This window comes from Agelaius tricolor, unplaced genomic scaffold (assembly GCF_023055355.1).
Source record: "Agelaius tricolor isolate 1412-34295 unplaced genomic scaffold, bAgeTri1.0.p SCAF_2, whole genome shotgun sequence".
Lineage (NCBI taxonomy): Eukaryota > Metazoa > Chordata > Aves > Passeriformes > Icteridae > Agelaius > Agelaius tricolor.
In genome coordinates this window covers 30399251-30424472 of record NW_027269262.1, presented here as the reverse complement: position 1 = coordinate 30424472, position 25222 = coordinate 30399251, and the positions used below count along the sequence as shown (strand labels likewise).

General features: G+C 38.4%; 1 protein-coding gene across 1 annotated transcript in view; it reads left to right on the top strand.

The window, feature by feature from the left end:
• Window positions 1–25222, top strand: part of MOCOS (molybdenum cofactor sulfurase) — a 211179-nt gene that overhangs the window by 117093 nt on the left and 68864 nt on the right. Inside the window, exon 5 of the mRNA XM_071455205.1 lies at window positions 6783–6859. Coding sequence (XP_071311306.1) covers window positions 6783–6859 — 77 coding nt within the window. The remainder of the gene's footprint in view (window positions 1–6782; window positions 6860–25222) is intronic.

The window sequence follows — 25222 nt, the reverse complement described above, 5'->3', positions numbered from 1 at the left end:
TTATTAATTCCATTTTCTCCTCCACAAGTGGCTGGTTTTAAGGCACTGGATCTCCTTTCATTGAATGAGAAAAAATCACTGTTCATGATTGTGTAATGTGCCACTAACAGAGGTAAAAAAGGGGTTGCTGAAGTGGTGAGATAGGTGTATTATTCAGAGGTCTAACATTTATTACTGCCCTCCTCCCATTTAAGTTCTTGGCTTTCTATACTATGCTCCAGTGCAGGCAATTACACAAATGTCAGGTAATTATGAAAGAATGGTTTAATGGTAGCATATGTGTCTGTAACAACAGGCTACCTGCTAATTTTATTTACTTGCTTCAGTGGCATTCACTGTGTGAAACAAAGTGAATGCCATTGAAGCAATAAGTATTTAGTCAAAATTGAGTGTGTACCTGAGGTTAGTCATCTGTGGATCATTTCATGTTCCAAAGATTTTACTAGTAGAGGACCAAAAAGCCCACAGACAAATGCTTGGTCTTGGGAGATGCTGCTTTAAAGTTCAGCTCTTGGTGTTAATGTGACCAGGATTTCCCCTAGTTAAGAAAGTGATCAATACTGTCACTTAGCAAATTTGCTAAAAATGAAGAGTATCACCTGTGGGAGACAAAGCCAGGCAAAGGGAATCCTGTCCTCTGGAGACACACAAATACCCTGGAAAAGTACCTGAGAACTTTGTCTCAGGAGGAGTTGATAAAAATTCTAAAGAGCAGAGCAGGGCCCTAAAGGTTTTGTAGCCTAGTAATGATATATTTTAAGTTAAAGAAAAGCAAAACAAATATTGGTCCTTTTGCAAATGTGGGGTTTTGATGTTGGAAAGCAGTGAGACCAATTAAAATCTGTTCCCCTGCTAATATCAGAGGTGGCAATTACTAACCTAAGAACATGAATATGACTGAAAACAGTCTGTTCCTTCAGCCATGAGCTTCATACTGTATACCCTTGGTGCTGTTGTAATTCCAGAAAATGCCACTTTAGAATAAACATGAAAATATATAAAATGTAAAAATTGAATTTCCCAGGACAGATGTTTCATGTGGTGATGATATGGAGTATCTGTTAGAGCTGAAAAATAGCATCTGAATGAACTACTTTTAAATGCATACCAAGAACCTCTCTGCATTGTTGTATTTTTTAATTAGGTGAAAATAAATGAATTGAAAAGATGAAAGGAACTCATGTAACATCTCACTTCAAAGGGCAGCTCCACTCTTGAGGAGTGAAAAAAAAGAAAAAGAAGAAAAAAAAAAAGAAAAGCAGCTTATTCAAGAAATATGCATTCTCTGTGGATTTGCTTTCTCTTTTACCTGCTTTAGAAATTTGGGAATGACTTCTATTCATTTGACCTGAATGGAGTCATTACCCCGGTGTAAGGGAGAGTGGCAGCTGGCTGACAGTGATGCTCCCCCTGTGCTCCTTCGCTGCACTTTGCATTGACTCAGCAATGCTCTCAAATGAGCAGGATTATTTTTGACCTTGTGATGGGATTTTTATCAAAGTTTCAGTGCTCTGGCCTGTGTTCTGGATAGGAACTGCACATATGGAAATGTTCCTTAGCTGCCTCCCAAGGTGAGAGCTAGAACACCACCTACCAAATGTATACATATCAGTGCGTGCAGCCTGGGAAGCAGACAGGAGGAACTGGAGCTCCATGCCCAGTCAGAAAGTTATGATATCGTAGGAATAACTCGAACATGGTGGGACAACTGGCATGAGTAGAGTATTGTAATTGATAGTTGAAGGCTCTTTCATAAAGACAGGCAGGGAAGAAGAGGAGGAGGAGTCACACTCCAAGTTAAAGAGACCCTTGAATGGACAGAAGTCAAGTACAGTGATTATGGATGCCTTATCTAATGCCTCTGGCTTAAGATCACAGGAGTCATCTCTGAGGAGGATCTCACAGGAGGTGTCTGCTGTTGACCTCCAAACCAAGGGAGTAAGGCCAACAAAGCAATATTTGGGTTGCCTAAACAAGCTTCAAATCACCAAGAACCCCGTTCTTATGGATGACTTCAACAACCTAAACATTTATTGGAAGAACAATAGCTAACATAATTTATCAAGTTTTTGAAATGTGTGGAGAACCACCTCTTTATATGTATATTAGCTGTGCCTGTGGGGAAAGAGGCACTGCTGGATTTGCTCCACAAAAACCAAGAAAAACTACTTTCATTTATATCTCAGTTAGCAATGGTTTTGTGATCACAATATTGGGGAGTTTGGGATCTTGCTGAGCATGCTGAAGGTGACTAGTAAGACAAATGGTTTAGATTTTAGAAGGGAAACATTATCACCATATTCCAGTATTTAAAAGGTGGCTACAAAGAAGATGGAAACTCCCTTTTATTCAAGGAATCACATGGGAAGTATGAGGAGTAATGGGTACAAGTTACTCCTGAGGAGATTCTGACTGGACATTCCCAATGAAAACAATCAGCCATTGGAATAATCTTCTCAGGGAAGTGGTGGATTCTCCAACATTGCACACTTTTAAGATTTAGCTGCATAAAATATGCCATCTTTTCTAGACCATGCTTTTGCAAAGAAAAGTGTACCAGATGATTCTTGAGGTTTCCTCTAGCATGGTATTCTATGACTCTGTGATTCTATGCACAGATGGAATGTCTCTATATCTGAATTTACTTAATCTGCATAAATAATTTTAAAAATCCCAAAACCAAAAAAAAAAAACCCTCAAACAACTCAATCACTCATCTGCCTGCTAAACAAGTCAGCATTCCCAATCCGGAAGCAGATGCTTCTACCCAAAGCACCTAAAAGCCTGCCCTTGTATACTTTTTATATGCAGAATAGCTTATATTTTGAAACATATTTCACCACCTCAGCATTGGTTGAGTGGTCTTGAGGGAATTTCTGAAGTCTTAAGTGAGTGCTGTACAACTCCAGGGTAATATTTTTGCCTTCCAACAAATTTCCTCTAAGTTCTATTTTCAAACATGAAGAGGTTTTTTCAGCCCTTCAGCAGTTTATTTCCAATCACATTTGTCCAGGCCAGAATTTTTGTCATTATATTTCTGCAAAAAGGTGGCCTGGCTAAGGGCAGGATGAATTGAAACTGCCCAAGATGTCACAGTTTCCTTCTGTGTTTCGGTTGCCCTGAAGTGTGGGATGGTGACATTAGAAAATAGCATTTATATGCAGAAGTGTAACAGAGAAGTGTGATAATAACCAGTTGAATAAAGATTCAAAGAAAGACTAGCCCATCTCCATCCCTAGGAAGATCCTAAAGGCAGGACTGCTCACTGTAAAGCAATACTTTTCTCTTGTGACTCAAAAGTTTTTGCTTCCAAAAGCAGAGTTTTTGTGTGACTTGGAAAGGGAGAGCAGCTCATCAGCTTCATAACTCCTGGACAGATGTTAGGCATGCTGCTCTGTTCTTTGTTATGCCACGAGTTGCTTAGTCAGTTTGTCAGATAGCAATTGGATGTGAAATGCTATTAGCGCTTCACAAACACAATCAGCTAAGCAACTGAGCTCATCCCAGATGTGATTAAGTGAGATCAATTATAATAAGAACTAGATAAGAGAGGTAAGCTTCTTGTTCCTTGGGTTGGTATTCCACAGTATTAGCCCTTGTAAGTATCCTTTATACATCATCAGCTGCAAAATCTTGATTACTACAGGAAGTAGCTTCCAGACCAGCATTCAAATGAACTTCGTCCTGAACTGATTATTTTAACACTGCAACTGCCACTGAGTGGGGAAACAGTTTATTTGAAGCATCAATTGCACGAAACAAAAAAATAGCCACTGAAGCCAGTATTTTGCAATTCAAGGAGCACGTTTCCTCTCAATCTTAAATATGGTTAAATATTCTGAGGGAGAGCTCTTTGTGTCCCAAGAAGGGAACAGCTGCCCTTCATAGTGTCATGTTTTACCATGGCACTACTGCTATAGCACTTAAGGCTTAATGTGCAAAATATCAGAATTAATACAGTATTCCTGAAAATTTTGACATGAGGCTGAACACCAGGCATTCACTAAATCTGAAGGATATATGAGAGTCAAGTGCACTGGAAGTAGTGTAGATATACATATTATAGGAATAACAACATATTCGTGCTTAATCAGAACAGGGAAGCTGGTAATGTAGGAATAGAGGGGGCCCTATGAACAAAGAAAATAGAGGAATGTTGCAAAACAGTCCATATCTAAATTGCAGAAAAATGACTTGCTCATATCTTTGAGCAGATATGTTTAGCATTATTTTAATTTCTTTTGGGGTTTCTGTTTCTTGCCATGGAGCTGCCGGAAGATAATTTTTTTTGTGATACAGAAAGACTAAATGCAGGATGCATATCATGCCACAACAATTGGCCTGTTCTGGAGCATAAGGTTTGACCACCAAAAGCCCACAGCTCTGTTTACTTTCTTTTTTTTTTTTCTAATTTGAGAGAAGACTCCAAATTTCTGAATTATTTTCATAAAAAAAATGTAAGATCTTAGAAGAGTGAAGTGACATGGTCCGTGTATATCTCCTATTGTGTAGCATTGGATGTACTGCAGTTGTCTGCTTAGTTAATAATCAAATCTGATAAACAGAAATGCAATTGTTGCCTCCCCTTTTGCTATGGGTACAACTCAGATGTCTTTGATAATCTAGGCTGGCACCTTTGTTGCCCTTTCAAGTGCTTTTCTATGGTTTTATCACTATGAAAGTGATAAAATTGTTGGGGATTTTGCAGTCTCCTTGATGGGCTCAATGTCAGTGGCTCTGCTCTGGTCCAGTTCCCAGTGCTTTGTTTGCTTTGCTGGCCACTGTGAGTAACTGAGCAGAGCAGGTCAGTTCTCCCTCATGGATCCTCTCTGTAATCTCTCCTTGGCAGACATGTGGGACCTTTTCTGCAACCAGTGCAAAAGGTTTCTATGCTCAATTCCAAAACATCTGTTAGCCTCTGCCTTATCTTCCTCATCCTCCCACATTCTTTATGGCTGTCTTCATAGAGTAATGCTTCCCTCAGATACTGGTCCACAGGTCTCTGTGATAATATTCCTGGTGTTAGGTCTCTTTAAATCACAAATGGCCATTTTACATTTCATCACTGACAACCAGCAAGATTTCTTCTCAAAAGTTTAATATCAATTATTAATAATTAGTAGGGAAGATTCAGACATTTCTAGGATGAATTTTTTGGCCTATGCTATGTTAAAATATGTGAACATAAGTGCTCTCTTTTGGATCATTCATCCTTGTAGTGGTGCACCACTTTTCTCTTTTCACATGGTTTATAATTATTTCCTGCCTCTATCGTCCTTTGTTGCAGCTGAACATATCATTGTATATACACAATACTCTTGCATTTTTCTTTTGTGTGGCCCTTTACCAAAGATTTTTGGAAGGTTAATATGTTCATTACCTGCTTGTGTCACTTGCAGTGTTGAAAATATTTGATTACTATTACTATTACTCTAGAAAAATAAAATAGGAAGTAAGAAAAGTTATGATAGAAGTGAGAGCTATTATGTTATTCTATTGATGTTTATTTTATTAAAGAAAAAGCATTTGATATATGACATTTTTAAACTTTGAGCCTTTTCACAAAACATACTTAATTGTGGCACCAATAGCTTTTAACATGCATTATGAAAAATTATGCACCCAGGAGAAAAATGTAATCCTCTATTTTCTGGTCAAAAACGTGTATTTAAAGTATTTTTGCCCAAGAGTGTGTGTCTTATGTTCCACCTTGTCCACTCATTCTTCAATCTAGATATCATCTGATCTTTCCGAGAAAGATCCAAGGAACACCAGGTCCCTCTGGAGGTCTCAATCTCATGAAATTTAATTTTAAACTTGAATGATGAGATTTGGGATAGTTCGTCTCCAGCCTTAACTGTTACAGTTTTGGGCATAGCTCCTTCCTGAGAGACTTGCTGTGACCTCAGGTTCGGCCTTGCAAAGTATTGAGTTCTGTACAGTTCTGACTTCATCAGTTACATTATTCCGTATTCTTCTTTGTGGTGAAGCAAAATGAATGATTTCTCCTTAAAACTTTTTGTGGACTGTGGTGCACACAAAGCCTAAATGAAACATTTTGATGCTTCCCTGGTGTCCCTTCTGGTCCCTTGAATACTTTTGTGCATCAATTCCTGAGTACGTTCTCACCTTGGAGCTTCACTTTCTTCTCTTGGACGGTGGGAATGGCTGAAGTAGTTAATAAAATCCAGTGGTTTTGCTTCTATTTGGTGTTTCCTTTAAAAGATGATGGTAGGGGATGCACCCCATCCTTGTATAATGCTCTTTTTTCAGGTCAGTCAAAAATTAATTTCCAGGAGAATCGCACAAAGGGAGATTTGTTAGTGATCTCTTTGTCTGATTCCTCTTTGCACCAGATTCCTGGAGCCTTCTAACTCAACTGTGTAATTACATTGGGGGATGGGGGATGGACACAAGTCTCCACTTGTCTTCTCACCTATTCCCTAAGTTCTCAGAAGGTAACTTAGGGTTGTGACATTAGCTCATGACACATAACTGTTAACCATTACTTTAATGTAGGTTAGTACATAGTTACTCTGTGTAGGAGAAAATGATATCTTTCTATGTGCAAGCAACTGTTTATGTGAACCTCTATTGCTTTGAAGAACAATATTATTCTGCCACAGGACACTACAAGACTGGAAGATGAATCCCTAAGGGAAGAGTTCCCACTCCACAAGTTAGATTCACTGAATATAAAAATAGTAACTCTTAAAATAGATTTAAAATCGATACCATACCTGCATGATGTATTTACTGTGCTCATTTATTCCATTCTTTAGGTTTGAAGATGGTACAGTCTCTTTTCTTGATATCATTGCTCTGAAGCATGGATTTGATGTTCTGGAAAAACTCACAGGTCAGTTAATATAACTCTAATACTGAAGACTGCAGTTCTGGATTTATGCTCAGGGCACAGGTCTGATCATATTTCTTATGGCTCTAGCTAATTTTCCTTTCTAGTTTTACTGTCTATGTTCATCATTGTGAAGATGAGACTTCAGTGTAATTTGAAAGAAGAAAAAGGGTCCATACTGTTCTGGATATATAAGATTTGAGTACATCTCATCTGCCTCACAATAGTGCAAAAGATGCAATAGGAAAGTAACACTAGAAAGTAGCTGAGTGACTCACACTGTTTGAGTCAACCTTTGCAGCCCCTGGAGCTAACGCTGAAGTCCCAAATAAAACTTCAAGCCAGAACCTGTATGTGAAGGGTGATACTCATGTGCCATGAGAAGGCACATTCCCTCCGAGATAGACTGCTGCTTGTCTGGCTCAGCACCCCAAAAACACAATCTCTCTGTGCTTGCTGCCATGGGGCAGGGACTCTCCTGAACAGGGCAGGAGATGACACCTGGCCAGGGAAGCTTGCACCACAGGCTGTGCAGATGTACCATGGCATGTTTCCACATGTAGAATATGCCAGATTAACAAAGGATGTTCCTGAAATGGATTTCTTTATCAGGTACGTGTATTACTTAATTGTGTAATGTCTGAACCTCCCTTCTCCAGTGCACTCTTCGATTTCCTATATAAAGTCATAAAGTGCATAATGATGTAAAAGATGCCTGACTCCAGAGAGACATTGGCCATGTACTTTTCAGGTTAGTGTAATTTCAGCTAGTGTCTGTGGAGGTTTATTGTCATGATTAATCTGAAGGATTCTGGTTTCTTCTTCCTCCCAGTGCAAGGCTTCTGTGAGGAGTATTCTGCTAGAAGCTTCAGGTCTAGTTCATGTGGAAATCAATAGCAGTTTTCATCCACATCAATAGTCTGACTAAACCCAACAAGTAAGGATGTTTTATTTTATGTTGCTCAACATGGAGACCAGGGATCAGTAACCAGCCTTTAGTATATGTTCTTGTAGTACAGAATGCTTCTCAAAAATGTGCACTCTTAAAAAAAACATGTACACTTGGAAAGAGGGCTTTGGTTTAATGTGTAGGAGCATCGCCTGCCATGAATGTGAGATTTTATGATAGCACCTCCTCTGTTGCATTTCTCATCCATCTTATTGGTGCTTATTTATCTAAACAATTGAAAAATCTCTTAATACTAGACTGAGGGGAAACACTCAGCCCTGAATCTGAATGAAGTGGGTATCAGTGGATGACACGGTAGAAGAGAGGCATAAAAAAATAGTGTTGAGATCTTTCAATTGTCAAAAATATGAACTGGCTCAAATTTTCATACTTAAAACTCTTTCATAAAGAATGAAAATCAAAAATTTAGAAATATTTATATTTTAAAAATTTAAAAACATTTTTTCCAACAGTGCTAAAATGTAGAAAGATGGGAAAACATCAACTGAAAGAGCAAACAAGAAGAAACCTATATTGGAGAGGAGAAAATTGAAAAATTAAATAAAAAATGGTTTTGACAAATACTGTAATTTTAAAATTTCAGCAGTGCTGGTATGGTCTAGGTACTTTAGTAGTGTCTAGTCAAATTCTGGCCACATTGAAAAGCAGAAGTGCCAGCACTGCTGGCAAATATATAAGAGATATAAGAGATATAAGATATTATATAAGAGATATAAGAGATTGGAGAAATCCATAGTGGAAGAAAAAATGGAGTTCTGTAAAGGATTTTAATCACCACATGATCCAAGAATTTTCTGCAAAGTTGCCCTGAGCCTAGACCATTTTCCATGACCAAAGATGAATTGAGCTTTTGTTCCAGATAAGTAGGAACTTGCAACATGTTCGTGTTAAAACCTTTGTGATTATGCTTACATGTATGTGCATGTAAGCATAATCACAAAAATTTCCATGTGATGTGTTTTTGTTAATTAGAATTTAATCATACAGAAGGGAAATGAAACAAGCCACTCAAAGGCAATAGTAGAATGTAGCCCAACTATGGTCATGCTTGGATTTTTTCCATCATAAAATGCATTTTTATGTGTCAACTTTTCAAAGCTCATGTGAAGGGTGGCTCAGCCATATCAGGTCTCTTGGCTCTTCTGTGCTGGCTGTGAGACAAAGGTTTTGGGGGCCCTGCTCTTCAATTTGTGGAGGCATTGAATGTTCCTGGCACAACTGATGCAACAAGAGATTCAGGGATTTGCAGTTGCCATTTCCTCTCACTATCCTTTTCTTCCTTGAATATCATTGACAACATGGAGTTTTGCAGATTATTTAATTTCTGTCAAAGGCACAGTGTTCCTTTTGAACAGAGATTATTAGCACTTGGGTGTATACAACAAAGCCGTTGCATGCTGTAGAAGCACTTAGTAATCCAGAAGGACTGCAGATTTGTTTTAAGCCTCTTTATGCATATTTCTTCCACTTCATCTGTCAGAGTTTTCAGTGGCAAAATGCACTGTCAGATGTGAATCACTTTTGAATCTCACTTTGCTGTAGCTACTGGAGCACTTGCTTTGCACTCCCCAAACACAATGATTCTCATTCTGGATTGGAAACAGCCTAGAGTAGAAACAAGCAAAATGAACAAAGTGTTGTTATTATTAATCATGTCCTAATGTGTAATAAAAGCACTGCTGAAGTTCTTTGGGTATGTGCTCTAGCTGAAATATGCTGGTGTAATTATTGAAGATAGGGACGAAAATCACTAATGGAAAGTAACTCAGAGTTTTGATGTTAGTCAGTGTTGTGAAACACACAGATCAGTTTCTGACTCTGATATCATCTGAATACATCCTTCACCTGTTTCAACTTCCATTTAGAACAATTTCCTGCCAGAATTGCATAATGATGTGCATGTGTATTTAAACCATTCCCAGAGGTCTTACATATATATATGATTTTTAAACGTATGGTTTATGGTATGTGTTTTTATTAGTAAATTTTCATCTGCTTTAAAAATGAAACAAAGACACATCAATTGTTACTTAGTGTTATAAGGTTTACTTTGATTATTATGTCTGTTCAGGAAACATTAATTCACTTCAGAAGAAAATATAATGTGCAGGGGAAGAAATTTTAAAATGCAGTCTAAGTCTCCTAAGGATGATGAATTGAAAGGTGCTTCTAATTCAGCAGATGCTTGATTGGTTGTTACAGAGTAAAGGTTTCTTTGGCTTTCATAAAGACAATTGCACCACAAAACAGCCAAAACAAAATGTAGTGCAGGATGTTAAATGGTGATGGTAACTTAGTTTTTTAACTTTGTCTTTGGAACTTTTGCTGTGTTTTGCTCTGCTCCATTAAGGACTGCTTGCAGTCAGTGATGGGATGTTTGGCAGCCTGCATTTAATGGTACTGCACAGATTCTCAGGTGTATTGTGTTTAAAAACTTAAGGTTAAATAAGTCATCCAGTTTAGGGGCCAGAAAAAAACAATGTTCTTCTAAGTACAATTGTCAGGGATTTCTGGGATTTCTTTTGTGTAGAGTTTGTGGCTTCATCCTACTCTTGTCTGGTCACATCATCTAAACTTGGACCATGTTGCTTGTGTGTTTTGCTGCTTTCATCCTTAGTGCTGCTTTCATTCATAGTTTTAATGGATTTGGGGGTTCACTAATGTGAATACCAACTGTACAGTCTAAATATTTTGCAAGCGTGTGTATCTTTCTTTTTACGTGTGGGATTATAATAAGAAAGGTGAGTTTCCTGCCTTACATCGGATGGTTGCTGTAAAACTAAACCATGGCCTACTGATGAGTCAGACCCTCTACAGAGGAGTTACCTGCACTTGTTCCCTTTTAGATTTGCAATATGAGATTGTGTTTCACTGTGAGGACTTTCACTTGTGTTTCATCTGTGTGGACGCTGCTGAATGCTTCCATTGAAGTCAATGGGCCCATGAAAAGTCTAATATGGGAGACAGGTGAGGAATTGGGATACTTGAGTTCCTTTCCTTGGGCACAAAATTTACTTGACATTTATTAAATCACATAAATACTAATCTTAAGGGGAGCAGGGAGTTAGGTAACCAAATATGTTTTCAGATCTGCATTTAACATCTGGATGGCATTTACCTTATCTTGCTGTCAACAAATGATGTCTGAGCTACCATTTTGATTCCCACTGAAATCAGTGGAACAGACAGTGACTTCACCAGCCTGATCCCTCTAAATTCTTTGAAATTTAGAATGAGAGGAGTTAAAGCCAGCAATATCAGCTCTTTTCTTTGTCTATTAAAGGAGCTTAGATGATTAGCTTAGTGTGGTATAGGGCATTTCTTTAATTTTATATAACTTTTCTGCTAATGATCCCTTTGGAACTAGCAAACTGAACTACCAGATTAGTTAAGGTGGAAGTAGAGTTTTGGGATTTTTTTGCTTCCCTTAGGTCTGCAGCTTCTTTTGAGCAGGGCAGGTTCTACATTTCCTGTGGCTGAAATAAACCAGTAAAGCATAACAGGAAATGTTCTGGAAGAACCCTGAGGGGAGGCTTTCTATTTGTGAAACCTTTATCTGCCCATTACTCTAGGAGTGATTTCTGATTTCCAGCATATATTTCATGCTTCAAATCCAGGTTTATTCAGGTAGATGTTGCTTTCTCTGAGGGGGAAAGGCTCACAGTCTGACAGCAAACTATCCTGCAAAGGCAAAAAAAAAAAAAATCTGTCTTCAGGGTGCAAATGTGCCTGTTATGGTAAAAAAAAAGATGTCTTATATGAAGAATGTGTGTGTACATCTGATTTCAGAAGACTGTGGTGGTTTTAATTTTCAAATGACTTTATAGCAGACTAGGAGGAAAGAAAGCTCAGTTGGTTCTTTTGCATCAAAAGATGCCATTGTTGAGACTGTGGTTAATTTATTAGGAAGAACAGACTTAAGTGAGCACGCATTTACTAATGGCTATGGATGAAATTAAAACAATTACAGAGGCAGTATTACAAAATGAGCAAGAAGGTGAGGCATCTTGTGCAACTGCCTGGAAGCAGCCAAGCACATACAATGTGTTTGGAAGGCAAGTTTGGATTAATAGATGGGGGCTACTTTTTATACTGTAGATACAAAATCTGTTCCCAGTTCTGCCTAAGATAGGCTTGTGAAATCCATCACTTCCAGGAAATAAAGCAGGAGAAATTGCTGTACCCCCTACTGAGAGACAATAAGACCAAGTCTTCAATAAAAGCCACAGGAATATTAGCAGCACTCAAGTGTAGTGAAACAGATCTACTCATTGCAGTGCAATGATGCAGCATTGCCTACATATGGCCAAAAGATATCTTGGATAAGAAGCACTTTCTGTCTGTAATAACTTTTTCCCAAGATCATTTTCTGTGTCAAATACAGTTAGGACCGGAAGGACTTGTCATTTTCATTACAAAGTTGTCATTATCACTGCTAAGAGATAAAGTCCTATGAAACCATCTTCTTCAAAGGAATACAGAAGTGGCAGCTTTTAGACTTGGGTGCAGATCTTCCAAAGACTTTTTGATGCCTCAAGTGGTAGATTAGGTGAGGGACCTTGTTATTCTTAGAATAGCCTTTTGAAATGGGGGAAAAAAAGTCTTGTTCAGCTGTATTCTTAAAACATGTATATGAAATATTCAAGAATTGTCTCTGTATAGTTCCAACTAAAACCTGGAAGGGAATGACAAATTAAATGACAAATAAATTAATTCCATTTCATTTTAAACAGGGTAATGTATTGCTAATTATTTTTTTGCCACATCTTGATATACTAACAAGGAAATAAAATGTTACCTAGTGGGTGCTAATTTCCTTTACTGATAAGGTGAACGATTTCCTTACTAACATGCCCCTGGAAAATGAACCTTGGCATGGTGGTGAAATAATTCAGTTTTATGAAAAATTAGAGCACACTGGGACTAGAGAAGGATCAGTGTTTTGGTGTTTGTGGAAACGGTCTGGCTGCTGTTACCGGTGCTCACTACAGCCACCCCTCAGAAATCTCAGGGGCCCATTCTAGTGTGTGCTGGCTACCATGGCAAGGATTGCCTTAACTCATTTAGTGCATTTTTAATTTCCCAGTTAACTGGATCCAGCTGTTTCAGCCCTTCATGCAACACAGAGATTTTATGCTAAATCCAAAGGGGCTAAATTAAAGTGAAATGAAATTTGCATATCATGTAAAACTCCACTTGTTCAGCAGATCCAGATTATATGGTGCTAATCACAAACACTAGACATAGTAAATCCTCTTGAAGTCACCCTGGGGTTAAGGCAAATGCTTTACACTCTTTGACACATACCCATGAAATATGTAATCAAGTCTGTTTGACGTCCTCTCCTAATTATGTGTGTGTATTTTAAGCAGATGCTTTTCCAGCTGATCTGTGCCTTTTGAGATCTTTTTTTTTTCATTATTAATCAGAAAATCATGCTGTATGTTAACGGCAAGTGCCAATTATGAGAAACTAATCTTAGTTTCTTTGCTTAGAAGCTCTGCTTTTGCAAATAAGATCATTGCCAAATAACATATAGATGTAAAGAAAATATGAGAACCTCTGAATGTTTTCCATCAGGGACATAATTATTCTACCATGCATTGCACTATTTCAGCCTAAAACTATTTTTTTTTTCCATGTAATGGTACTTTAGTTTGAGGCAAAAATATTTAATAAAGAAGTTCTCTGTTGGAAGTAGGAAGGACTGCTTGTTTTCACAAAAGTTAGGATTTAAATGATAAAAATGTTTTTCCAGAAGACTCTACACTCATAATTTCTGTCAAGAATGTTAATGTATAAGCTTAGCCTTTCTTGAGTCTCCTTACTCAGTGAGATAATATCAGGAGACAAATTCAATATTTAACTAAGTTGAGAGTCACTGAGTTTTAAGTAAATGCCATTTTTATTGTGACTAATTTAAAGTAGTCTTCAGAAAGGACTAGTGACCTAGTTGGTCCTACCCTGCTCTTCAGCTGAAGTATCCAAACTTCCACTTGCATTTCACTGAAGTTTCAAACTGAGTATTTTCCCTTCAGTGTGTTTAGCAGAGACATCTACTGGCAATTTGTTAACTGGCATTCTCCTCCTCAGGTCCTACAATGCCATTTCTTACATCTCTGAAGGAAAGACTTGCTAATATGGAAATGACTACTTTGAAGCTTTTAGATGTGCTACAGCATTAAATGTATTATTTTGGAAGAAGCATTAAGTAGTGTATCCACAGATACAAAATCAATAAGAGCAAAATAAAATTTTCCTATTTTCTCACTAATGTTGCTTCCTGTTGAACAGCCAGCTACTTTTAGCAGAAATGTGCATATCAGAGAAAAGGAGTTTATGATCCATTATAGATGAACAGAACATTGCAAATCACCCAATAATTGTCATCAGTCTCCATTGATTTTGATTCAGTCAATATAAAATGGAAAGAAGGAAACCACAGGGTATAATTGGGAGAGCTGTTTTGCCTACAGGGACTGGTTTCATGTCTAATGCTTGCTCCACACTTGCAGTTTATTTTTTCAATAAATATCTGCCTCAGCTGTCACCTTTGCCCAGTTGTTAATGGCTCTCAATAGAACCATTCTAGGTGAGGGTTCGGCTCTTATGTGCTACCTGCTCTAGTTGTGGTTTAAACACCTAGAGGCTGTCAGGGTGGAACAAGACTCACACAAACAGAACTACCAGCAGGTCCCCCTTGGGCTTAGGTCCTCAAGGAACCCCTGGGAATGCACCTGGCAGCTTCTGCAGTCCAGCCTTGCTACCCCCCCAGGAGACACTCACATACCTTGGGACAGGCATAGCTTTGCAGAGGTGCAAAAGCAGAACTGAAAAGACACAGATGATTGATTACATGGTCCCAACAAAAGGTCTTTAATATTTCAAAATTAGGCTTTGCCTTTTTGGGTAACCTGTGGATTCAAGACACTAAGTAGCATCTCATCCATCCAGTTGGAGTGTGTTCCTTTTCTCACAATCACTACTGGTAAAATATATTTAAAGGTCTTATTTGAGGTGCTCAAATAAGTGAATTTTTTTCAGATTAGCTTAATTCAAGTAAAATGCCCCTATTCTCTGAACCTACTCATCCTACTGAACCTACTTTGGACATTTGTGTGCTACATTCCTACAAGCACTCATTTTATATTACTCTAAGTTTATATACATTTGAAATGCCATTTCATCTCTGTTATGCTTTCAGGACTCTGTGTGTACCTGCCTAATTCCAGATTTGAGATCCATACATCTGCTCATCCATATCACACCCCCTATTTCCCCATTTTCATCCACATCCTAATTTCCATGAAAGGAAGGCTTTACTGGGCAAATAATCTCCATTTGTCAGCTGCTTTAATTGCAATTGTTGCAATTCTGTAATAGCTGGGAAAATATTTTTGGGGTTTTTTTCCCTCCTTTCTCCTTTCCTTAGTTGTTTCCCCAAGCAGACTAGGTTGAGTATTGTCACAGGAGCTGGTTGAACTATATGTTAGGAGGACTTTGCTACCATAACTACACTGGCAACACCTTTAAGGAAAAAAAGGTATTTGCTTCTGAGTGTCCAGCAGCACAACTCAGTATTTCAGTCGTGATGTTCAAGCATTTCAACAGGCTGCCTAGGGAAGTCTTGTAATCGCTGTCCCTGGAAGTATTCAGAAAAGGCTTAGGTGTGGTGCTTAGGAACATGGTTTGGTGATGGATTTGGCAGTGATGGGTTGATAGTTGTAGTCAATCTTGACCTTTTCCAACCTTAATGGTTCTGTGGAGGGATAGAATGTAAGAGAATAGTGCAGAAGGTAATCTCACACCTGAGTAGTTGCAGGTCTACTAATCACCAAAGATAAGGAACTGCTAATCACAAAGATAAGGCTTGCCCTTAATACGCCACAGCTGTATCCAATAAGAAGAGGAGTGCTACAAAAGAGTGGGTTAGCTAGGGGAGGAGAGAACTGGAGTTTGTTCTTGAGCTGTGAATAAGGAGGAGTCAGTGCTGTGAGGAGCTGCACATAAGAAATCACCAAGAAGGTATGGGAGCTTTGCGATAAGATGACAACAGGGTTCTATGATTCTATAATATAAAATGCCATAGTTTATTGGTGTTAATGGAGACATAGTGGTTGATGCCACCTACCCAATAATCTTTGGCAAAGAACATGGAGATGTTGCTTGGAAAGCTGTCATTTACAGGTGGCTTTGACAGATATCTTCAGAGTACAGTCCTATAACAATTGAACTAGTTTCACTCCTTGGACATGGCTAGTTCACACCTTAAAATAACTTCATCTCAGAAATTAGAGAGCAAGGCTGGGGATCAGAATTATTGAGCTGGTTTTATTTATAAAAACAAGTTTCCATAAATTTTGGCAACTCTCTACAGTGGAATGATCTTTCTTCTATACTAAAGAAAAATTGGATCAAATTGATTCTAGGTGAATGAGTAGACAACAGGGTAGGTTGGGAGCTCACACATTTGTGTTTGAGCCTGTTTTGGGAGAGAGGTGGAAGTCTGCCTTGAAAGGGTTTATTTTTTGATGTAGCTCACATAATCATGAAAATTATTATTAATTTTACTTCTTGTGGCTATATGTTAAGCTGTGAAACTCAGCTTCTAATTATTAGTGGTAAAGGCCCAAGTGTGGGTAGTTTACTTTCTGAAGTATACCAAAAATTGTTATATAGGCAACTGAAAACAACAGGCCAGTGCCTTTTCAGGGTGCTTCCAGGCACCTTTTTAAATTTTTTACATTTATTTTTCGCTTTTTCCCCTCTTGAGATTAGTGGCAGTTTCATTGTTGCTGTTTTTGTAGGATTTTGGAAATGGTATCACATCTGTTAATGGAGATGTCTTCAACTATTTTTTTCAACCCAGTTTCAATTGGAGCAAGTATCATTAGAAATTTTTTTTGTTGTAATTTCTTTCTTCTCCGCTGTTTTATTGTCTGGTGTGAGAATATCTACTTTTTTTTTTTTTTATTTTCAGATAAATAAGGTCTTCTAGAGAGACATGAAACTCAGATTTTACTTAGGCTCTGGTTTGCACCATCTGCTGCTAATTCACCGTCATCACTACTGATTAAGTGATTAGGAAATTTCTGTTCCCAGACACCCCCCACCCCCTGCCCTCCCCACCAAATCTTGGCCAGAGTTGATGTCTAGAGGCTGAGTAGTCAGTGCACCTACTCTGAGCTCAGACAGGTGGCAGCCCTACCTACAAACTGAAGTTTCATCCACCTCTGTCTCCAAAAATAAAAATCACGAAACCCTCAAGCCGAATGCTTGAATTCACAATCCTTGTTAGGGCTGTGGGTGCCAGAATTTTGTTTTCTGTAACCAGAGTGCTGCGTAGGCTGAAAGAGGCTGTGAGGCAGAGGTTTGAATTTTATGTCAGTAGAAGCTAAAAAACATGAGTAAGGTCCAAAGGCGGTAGAGGCATAAAGCCCCTAGTAATTATATATTAACATAGTGTGGGTGGAGAACAGAGGTTCCATGGACTATCTTAGAGAATAATGTGCAAGATACTTAGGTGCCACCTTATAAATCAGATGTTTCTTATAATCTAAAATGTGTACTGCAGTCCTGATTGCCTCACCACACAAGTACATCCACAGAATTGGAGAGTGCTCAGCAATAAGCAGCAGCATAAATGAGTGCTCACATGAACAGAGACTAAAATAATCAGTGGCATCCTTTAGGGATGTGTCTCTGCTTATAAAAAAAAAAAAAAAGGAAGCCTGTATGACTTAAAACCCTGTTTAGCAGAACACAAATCTCCTTGTTTTCCCACATATCTTTGGTTTCTTAGTGTTTGCTGTGTTTGGAGCATTCCCATAATACCTCGTGTTCCTGCTGTTCCACAGGGCATTTGGTATTCTTAGAAGAAAGTCACCAGTAGAATTAGGCCAGTGTTCAAGAAACAGGGGGTGGAATCAGGAAAAGAAACTCTGAGTACAATCCAATTGTTCCAATGCCACTTGATTCAATAAGAACAATAACATTAAAAGGATTTGGGGTCTACAAGCTGCTGTTGTCTGAATAATTTACCATGTGTGCAAAAGATCGATGAGAGGGCCTTGAGCTAGCCAAAAGACACTGTTGATCTGGGCAGTTAAACTGCTGGGTACATCCAATTATTAAGGAAAACAATGAAGTTCAAACTCCAGAATATCTTTTTCTTGATGTGGGTAATGCATGTGGATGTTTGGATTGTGCAAGTTTAATTGTGAGAAACATTATGTGAAGATAATGATTACTCAGTTAAATGGGTTGACATGTTTCTATTAATCACTTCATCAAATTACTAAGCCACTTATCTGTCTTTGGTATTAATACGCACTACATGACTAGTGGACATTACATTGGTAGCAAGTCTGGAAGGAATTCTTACCCTTTTCAAGAAGTATCAGCTAAGCAAACTAGATAGTTCTGTACATCCATCACGTACTGACAATGCAAAATGTTGAATCAGCCTCAGTGTGACTTGAGCAACCCCATTAAGGGGTGCATGAGATTTTGAGAAGAAACCATAGCTTTTTCATTATGCTTTGAGATTTTGCTCCTATAAAATAGTAGTTCTATATAGGTAATTTTGTGAGTCTGTATTGTATGGGGTTTGCAACCGTGTTTTATCTTTTACATTGCAACAAGCTAAAATATAACTGGCAATTTTCAGAGGACTGGCTTTGACTGGCCTCCAAATTATTTCACTGTCCAACATGAAAGATCTCAAGTTGTGCTGTATGTTTAGCATAAGGTATTGTGAGAAGAATATGTGGCTGGCTTCTTGATTTGCGGTTGGAGAGAGCTGGGGAGGGGCACCTGTTGTCAGTAATCGGGGGATAAAAGCATCAGGCCAATGGCTGCATCCAGCACAGAAAGTTATGAAACTGAAAAAAGGATATAATTATTATTTGTCTTATGTTTCTCCCTCATGTGTATAAATGTGTGTAATGTGTATAAATAAAATAAAACCCTAAGTCTCCCCCCCCCTTATTTCTGTATGACTACTGTGAGGTGATGTCTTACAAAGACTTACATCTGCCACATGCTGTCCTGTGGTGGGGCTGAGCCTGAGGTGCTGGGTCACCGCTTGAAAATGTGCCCATGGTGTTGTGCAGTTCCTTCCTCTTCACCCTGAGCACAGGCACAACTGGTTCAGCAGAGCAGCTGTGCTTGGGTGGGAGGCTGTGTGCTCTCCTGAGTCTGCATTCCACCACAACTTACCTTCCTGTTTTTTGCAAGTACAGAAGATGAGGTTTCCTGCTAGTTAATTGGTGGAACCATAGGCAGTAGGAGTTTCAGGGCAGTATAATAGAACAGAGATTCTGAAGTGCTGCCAAAGGGCTAGGGGTTAGGAAGTACATCAGTCATTCCAATTAGAAAATAGATGTTACAAAGGGTAGGAGTAGAGGCAGCATTTTTGTTTAGTTTTGTTTGTTCTATTTTTTTGTTGCATTTTTTCATCAAATTCCAGAGGAAAAGAAACTTGCTGGGATTTGATGCTCATAAAATCTAAAAGCAGTGGGGGACACAATTAACAGATTGCTGCAATTTGTGAGGTGAAACAAGAAATAAATTTGGCTCATGGGTTTTTGTACCCAATGATGTTTTTTTGTCATCCTTTCTTATGCTTGTGATGTTTGATAATGGCTAGACAGAATGAGATAAAGTGTGGTAAATTTTTTGCCAGTGGTGGGAGCTGCTAGAAGTTTCTGGGAGAGAAGAATGTATGTAATACCACAGTAACAAAGGGCAAACTACATCAAGGATGAAAAACTCCATTAGACAAAAAATGTGGTCTTTAGTATAAAGCACTGTAGGTAGAGCAGCTGCTGGAGAGAATGAGAAATATCAGGATGGATCTGAATAATGCCCAGAAATGAGATCTATTACTATTTTGCTGAAGTCTTATTTACAACATAAAGTCAGATCACCAACTGATGTAAGGTGATTTATGGCCTAAAAATATTAATAGAATTAGTACAGCTGAGCACCATTAGGAATATGTCCACTGAAGTCTCCACCCATCCTTTAAAAACAAGACTGAATTCCCATTGTTGCATTAAGCTTGCCTAAGCACCCTGCACCATCCAAATGGCAAGCAGTGACTAAGCCATGTCATATTTTAATGAATATTCAAACATAGATACATTATTTCATTTCTGTTGGCTTTTTAATTTTCTAATGCCTTTTCAAGGTCTGTGCATCTGGAAGGGGGAGGGAGACATGTGCTCTTAGAGGAAAAAAAAAAAGGCACATTGCCATTTCATTTCTTTGTAGAGGTTCATAATGCGATTACCAAAATGTGAATAACAATCAAATAATGTGGAGGCTTATTCCCTATGGATAGCAAAAATAAATTTCAGTCAAACATTTCCGGCAGAAATCTCAAATTTGTCATGCAAAGTACTTCTCTGCATTCAAACATAATGTATTTATGTGACTCAGAAACATCAAACATTAGGATAAATAGCCAGATTATAAGTACAGTCCACTTATGAAATGATTGGAATAGAAGTGCAATTAATGAAACTGGCAGAATGGCTATGAAGCAGTGTTAATGCCTTGAGATTTAAAGAAAGCATCCAGAGCTGCTTTACAGCACAGGGTGGAAGAGACACTTAAAGATTGCTTGCCATTCTCCCTGCTAACAGTCTTTGACTACCTTTTTGTGTTTGTGACTTATAATCACATCAGAAGGAGTTAGGGGCAATTTTTGCAAGATTTTCCTGGCCTCAAATTTTAAAGGGAACTGAGGCCTTAGGGGCCAAGGGAAAGAAAATTAAAAAATTGGCAACTCATCAATTCTTTCCTTCTACCTAAAAGCCAGTGTAACACTACATACTTAAAAAAACCCCAAAAATTAAAAACAAAACAAACAAAAAAAATCCCAAACAAAACCAGAAAAAAACCAATAGACAAACCAGGAGTAGGGAAGAACAGTGAGTTCATATATCTGACAAAAGGACTGCTTTGAACCCCTTATCCCAACTTTCCCAAAACCACTTACCTGGCAGAAGTGTTCTCTTAAGTTGCTGCAGAATTTCTTTCACCCAGGTGAACTGTTGAGTTTCTGCCTCCTCACTTGCTTTCTCTGCATCCTTGAAAAGGAGTGGATATAGTCTGAGAAACCTGGACTGGATCTACTGATGTTTGTGAGAGGGTAGGTAGGAGTGGCATAAAGCATATAAAATGGCAGGTTTTAATAATTGTGTGGGTCCTGTGGTTCTGGGGATGAAGGGTGCATGTTTGGGAAAAGCAACCAGGGATAAGCATTGCCTGCTCTGTATTAGTCTGTGTGGATGTGGTTTTTTACTGGGCAGATATTTTGGAGATGTGCATCAACAGATCAGGGGATTGATTTTTTCAGCAGATTTTGTTAGTTTTCTGTGTCTAGCATCTAGTGGTGATGGAATAAGCATTTAAATTTTGTAAGGACCTTGGAGAGAATGTTCAAGCAGAGGTTGCTGAGGGCAGCACTGGGCTCTGTTGCCACTGTCTGATGGCAGAGGCTGACATTACTTTTAGGTAGTGAGAAGTGCTGAGATTCATCTTCCTATTGCTGGAACCTCTGACACTACCTTTAGGAAGAATTTGTTGTGGCTGTTCTTACTGTTGGGTTTCTTTTCATCTGGTCTTATTAATTATTAATATATCAATGTAACTTGATTAGCACTAGCAGAAATTTTTGAATATACCATACTATACTATTGCAGGTAAATTATAACTGCCTCCTCCAAATAATGTTAATTAATTGGTTATTTAATTGGGTATTCAAAGCTTAATTAAGCCTGCTCAACACCAAGGTTTCATGATACTTTGAATAGGTTACTACTTACTTGAGTAAATGAATTTATAAATAACAAGCCAGATAACAAACCTCAGGATGGGTTTCATGAGCTGATGCAGGTGGAATGCAAGTCTGGGTGACCTGTGCTTAGTACTGAATTTAAAGCATATGAAAGTAAAAAAAAAAAAAAAAGAAGGAACAAATGAGATTAGGACACCTTTATTTTGAGGCTGTACAGAATTTATTACAACTTATATAGCCTTGGAGCTAGCATAGTTTATATCCACTTATCTATAGCCTACAGATCTTTATGAGAAGATTTTACCAGAAGATTTAACCAGAAAATAGAGATGTTACTCTGTAGTTCATCATAGGGGAGGACTCCTCTGAAAAGGAAGAAATTTTATTAGTCTCAGATTTTTCTTTTCCTGGCTTTAACGGGACCTACAAATGTTTTCCTCCAGAAGTCCCTTTACAAACCTTCCCCTTTAAGTCAGCAATAATGAATTTAGGTGTCCAAGCAACCTCTGTGCACTGAAGCTATACTTCCAGTAAATGTGGAAAATTCTCAAGGGCCACATGAAATGTTATGAACTGGTGCCTTGCACTGTGAGTCTCTCCTCCCAGGAAGTTCATATGAAGTCCTTATGTGCTCACATATGAGCTTTGTTTCTGTTTGATGAGCCTCATAGATTACAGCCAGAAGGAAAAGTTGGCAGCAGTCAGGAAGGAAAAGTTCAGTAGTCTTCCTTGTCCCTCAAGCCCATGATGGTTTGTGACAAGTCCCAAGGAATTGTAGACCATCACTTCAACTGTTAAATCCTGAAACGGATTTTCCTTCTGTTTGTGTGTTGAGGCCTACTAAGAGTCTATCAAATCTCAGAATGGTAATTCTAGAAAGAGCTGAGTCTTCTGCAAAGTTCCTTGATGACATTGATACAGGTTTTGCTTGCAGATGTATTGGACAGCAATGTATTTATTAACCAAATTATTTTCTGACATTTAATTTTTATGAAATTTAAATCCTTTTTGGGAATGTATCATTTCTGAGCTTTTGGGTTTGTTTTTCTTTTCAAAGAAATCTCATTGATTTTGTACCTAGAAAATGTGGATTGTGTACCTAGAAAATAAAAATATTTTAATTTGTTATAGATTTTCTTGTGTTTTTAAAGATGCTATTTTTAATACATCTTGTTAAATGCTGTCAAACAATAATGAGATGTGGAGTTTTTTAACTTTAGAAGTTTTCAGAAGTCAGAACTAACCAACATGGTGAGTTTTTCAGTTACATCACTCAAAAGGTACTTGGTGGAAAGATACTTCTAGGACAATGAGTTCTACATCTTCAGCAACTCCAGCAACTACTTCTTTAAAACCTGTTTATAAGATACCGAGAAGATGTTTGTTCATGGACATTAACTTTGTGGTGATTTTTGAAAATTTTCACTTTACAGGAATTTCATCACTTTATATTTGCAATTCAAATCAGAACTACTTTTTAATATATTAGAGTTTCATATATAACAGGAATTTAATTTCTTGAACAGTTGTGTAGAAACCCTGCTTTCCCTTCAAAGAGACTGAATTTTATAATGCAATGAAGAGAGTCGTAATCAAGTCTGGCTGCTCACAGGTTATTAAAACTGTTAGTCACTGTGTCCATATAAGAGAAGAATGAATCTATCACTGAAAAACTAAACTAGCAGCATAAATAGGCATGCCTTTTTGCTTGAATGAGTCCATATGTCTCTTCTAGACCCATGGAGGGACTAAATGTTTTACTCAATGGAATGAAGAAAAAGATCTCTTCCAGTTCAAGGTTGAATGCTTTCTGGCAAGTTTTTCCTGTATGTGGAATTTCCTCTTTTTCAGTTTGTGCCCATTGCCTTTTGTCCTGTCACTGGGCACCATTGAGAAGAGCCTGGCTTCATCTTTTTTACAACCTTCCCTTTGGATATTTATGCATATCAAAAAGATCCCCACCTGAAATATGTATTCTCCAGACTGAACAGTTCCATCTCTCTCACCTTCTCATATTAGAGATGGTGTAGTCCCTTATTCATATTTGTAATCCTTCACTGGACTCACTCCACTACATCTTGGACTGTGGAGTTGCCCCACCTCTAACAGGTAGGAATAGAATACACACCCCCATTTCCAACCAAAGACAGGAGCTCAGGACTGGACACAGCACTGCAGAGGTACCTCACCAGCACTGAATAGAGGGGAGGGATAACCTCAGTTAATGCAGCCCAGGATACCATTAACCTCCTTTGCCACAAGGTCATCAGCTTGTTGTCCACTGGGACACACAGACCCTTTTCTAACAAAGCTGCTTTCCAGCCAGTCAGGCCCTGACCAGTTCTGGTGCCTGGGTTTGTTCCTAACCAAATGCAGGATTTTGCATTTCTCTTTGTTGAGCTTCATTAATTAAACTTTATAATTCTCCAGCTTGTTTAGATCCCTCTGGTTGGCAGTGCAATCATTAGTTGTATCATCTGGAAATTTGTTGAGTGTGCATGCTGCTCCATTGTCCAAGCCATTAATAAAGTTTTTCAATGGCAAAGAACTCAGTATCAACACCTGGGGTGGACTTTGTGCCATTGATCACTACTCTCTAAGCTTGGAAGTTAAGCCATTTTTCAGTTCCACTTCACTTTCCACTTATCTAACCTATACTTCATCAGATTGTCTGTGAGGATTTTATGGGAGAGAGTGTCAAAAATTAACAAAGTCAAAATAAACAGCATCTGCCGTTCTTCCCTCATCTCATTGAAGAAGGCTATGAGGTTGGTTAAGCATATTTTGCTCTTTGTAAATCTTTGACTATTCCTGATCATCTTCTTGTCCTTGATGTATGAAAATGATTTCTGGACTCATTTGCTTTATCACCTTCCCTGAGACTGAGGTGAGGCTGACCACCTGTAATTCCTTGGATCTTCCTTCTTGCCCTTCTTGAGAATAGCAATGACATTTGCTTTCCTCCAGTCCCAGTCTTTAGGAGATTCTCTCAATCACCATGATCTTTGAAAGATTATCAAGATTGGCCTTGTAAGCAATAGCAACCAGCTCCGTTGTCACTTGTGGAAGCATCCCATCAGGGCCCATGAAGTTGTTTATGCCCGGTTTATTTTAAGGGTTTCATAAGATGATCCTGTTCCACTGATGGCATGTTGTCCTTGGACTAGGCTTTTCCTCTGAGCTAAGGGCCTGGGATTCCCAAAGGAAGGCTCACCAGTGAAAAATGAGTAATGGAAGACGTTGAAACCTTTACCCTTTTCTGTGTCCTTTCTCAGCGGGACTTCTGCTTGTAGAAATTCTTCTTGTTACCAGTTACATTCCTTACCAAATTCCTGATTGAATCCATGCATGTTTGAACCATGGCTCTGTGTTCCTCCTGGGTGACCTGGTCACCTACTTCTTGTGCTTTAGTTTAGTGGGGAGCTCCTTTTTCATCCATGAAAGTCTGCTGCCTTAACTATGTTTCCTGCTTGCTGGGATGGACCAATTCTTAGCTTAAGAGGGTGATCCTTGAAACCTGCTTTTCATACCTGAAGTTGAATTTTTCTTGTAAGGTTAAGCCCAAATTTTTGCAGTCACTAATCCTAGC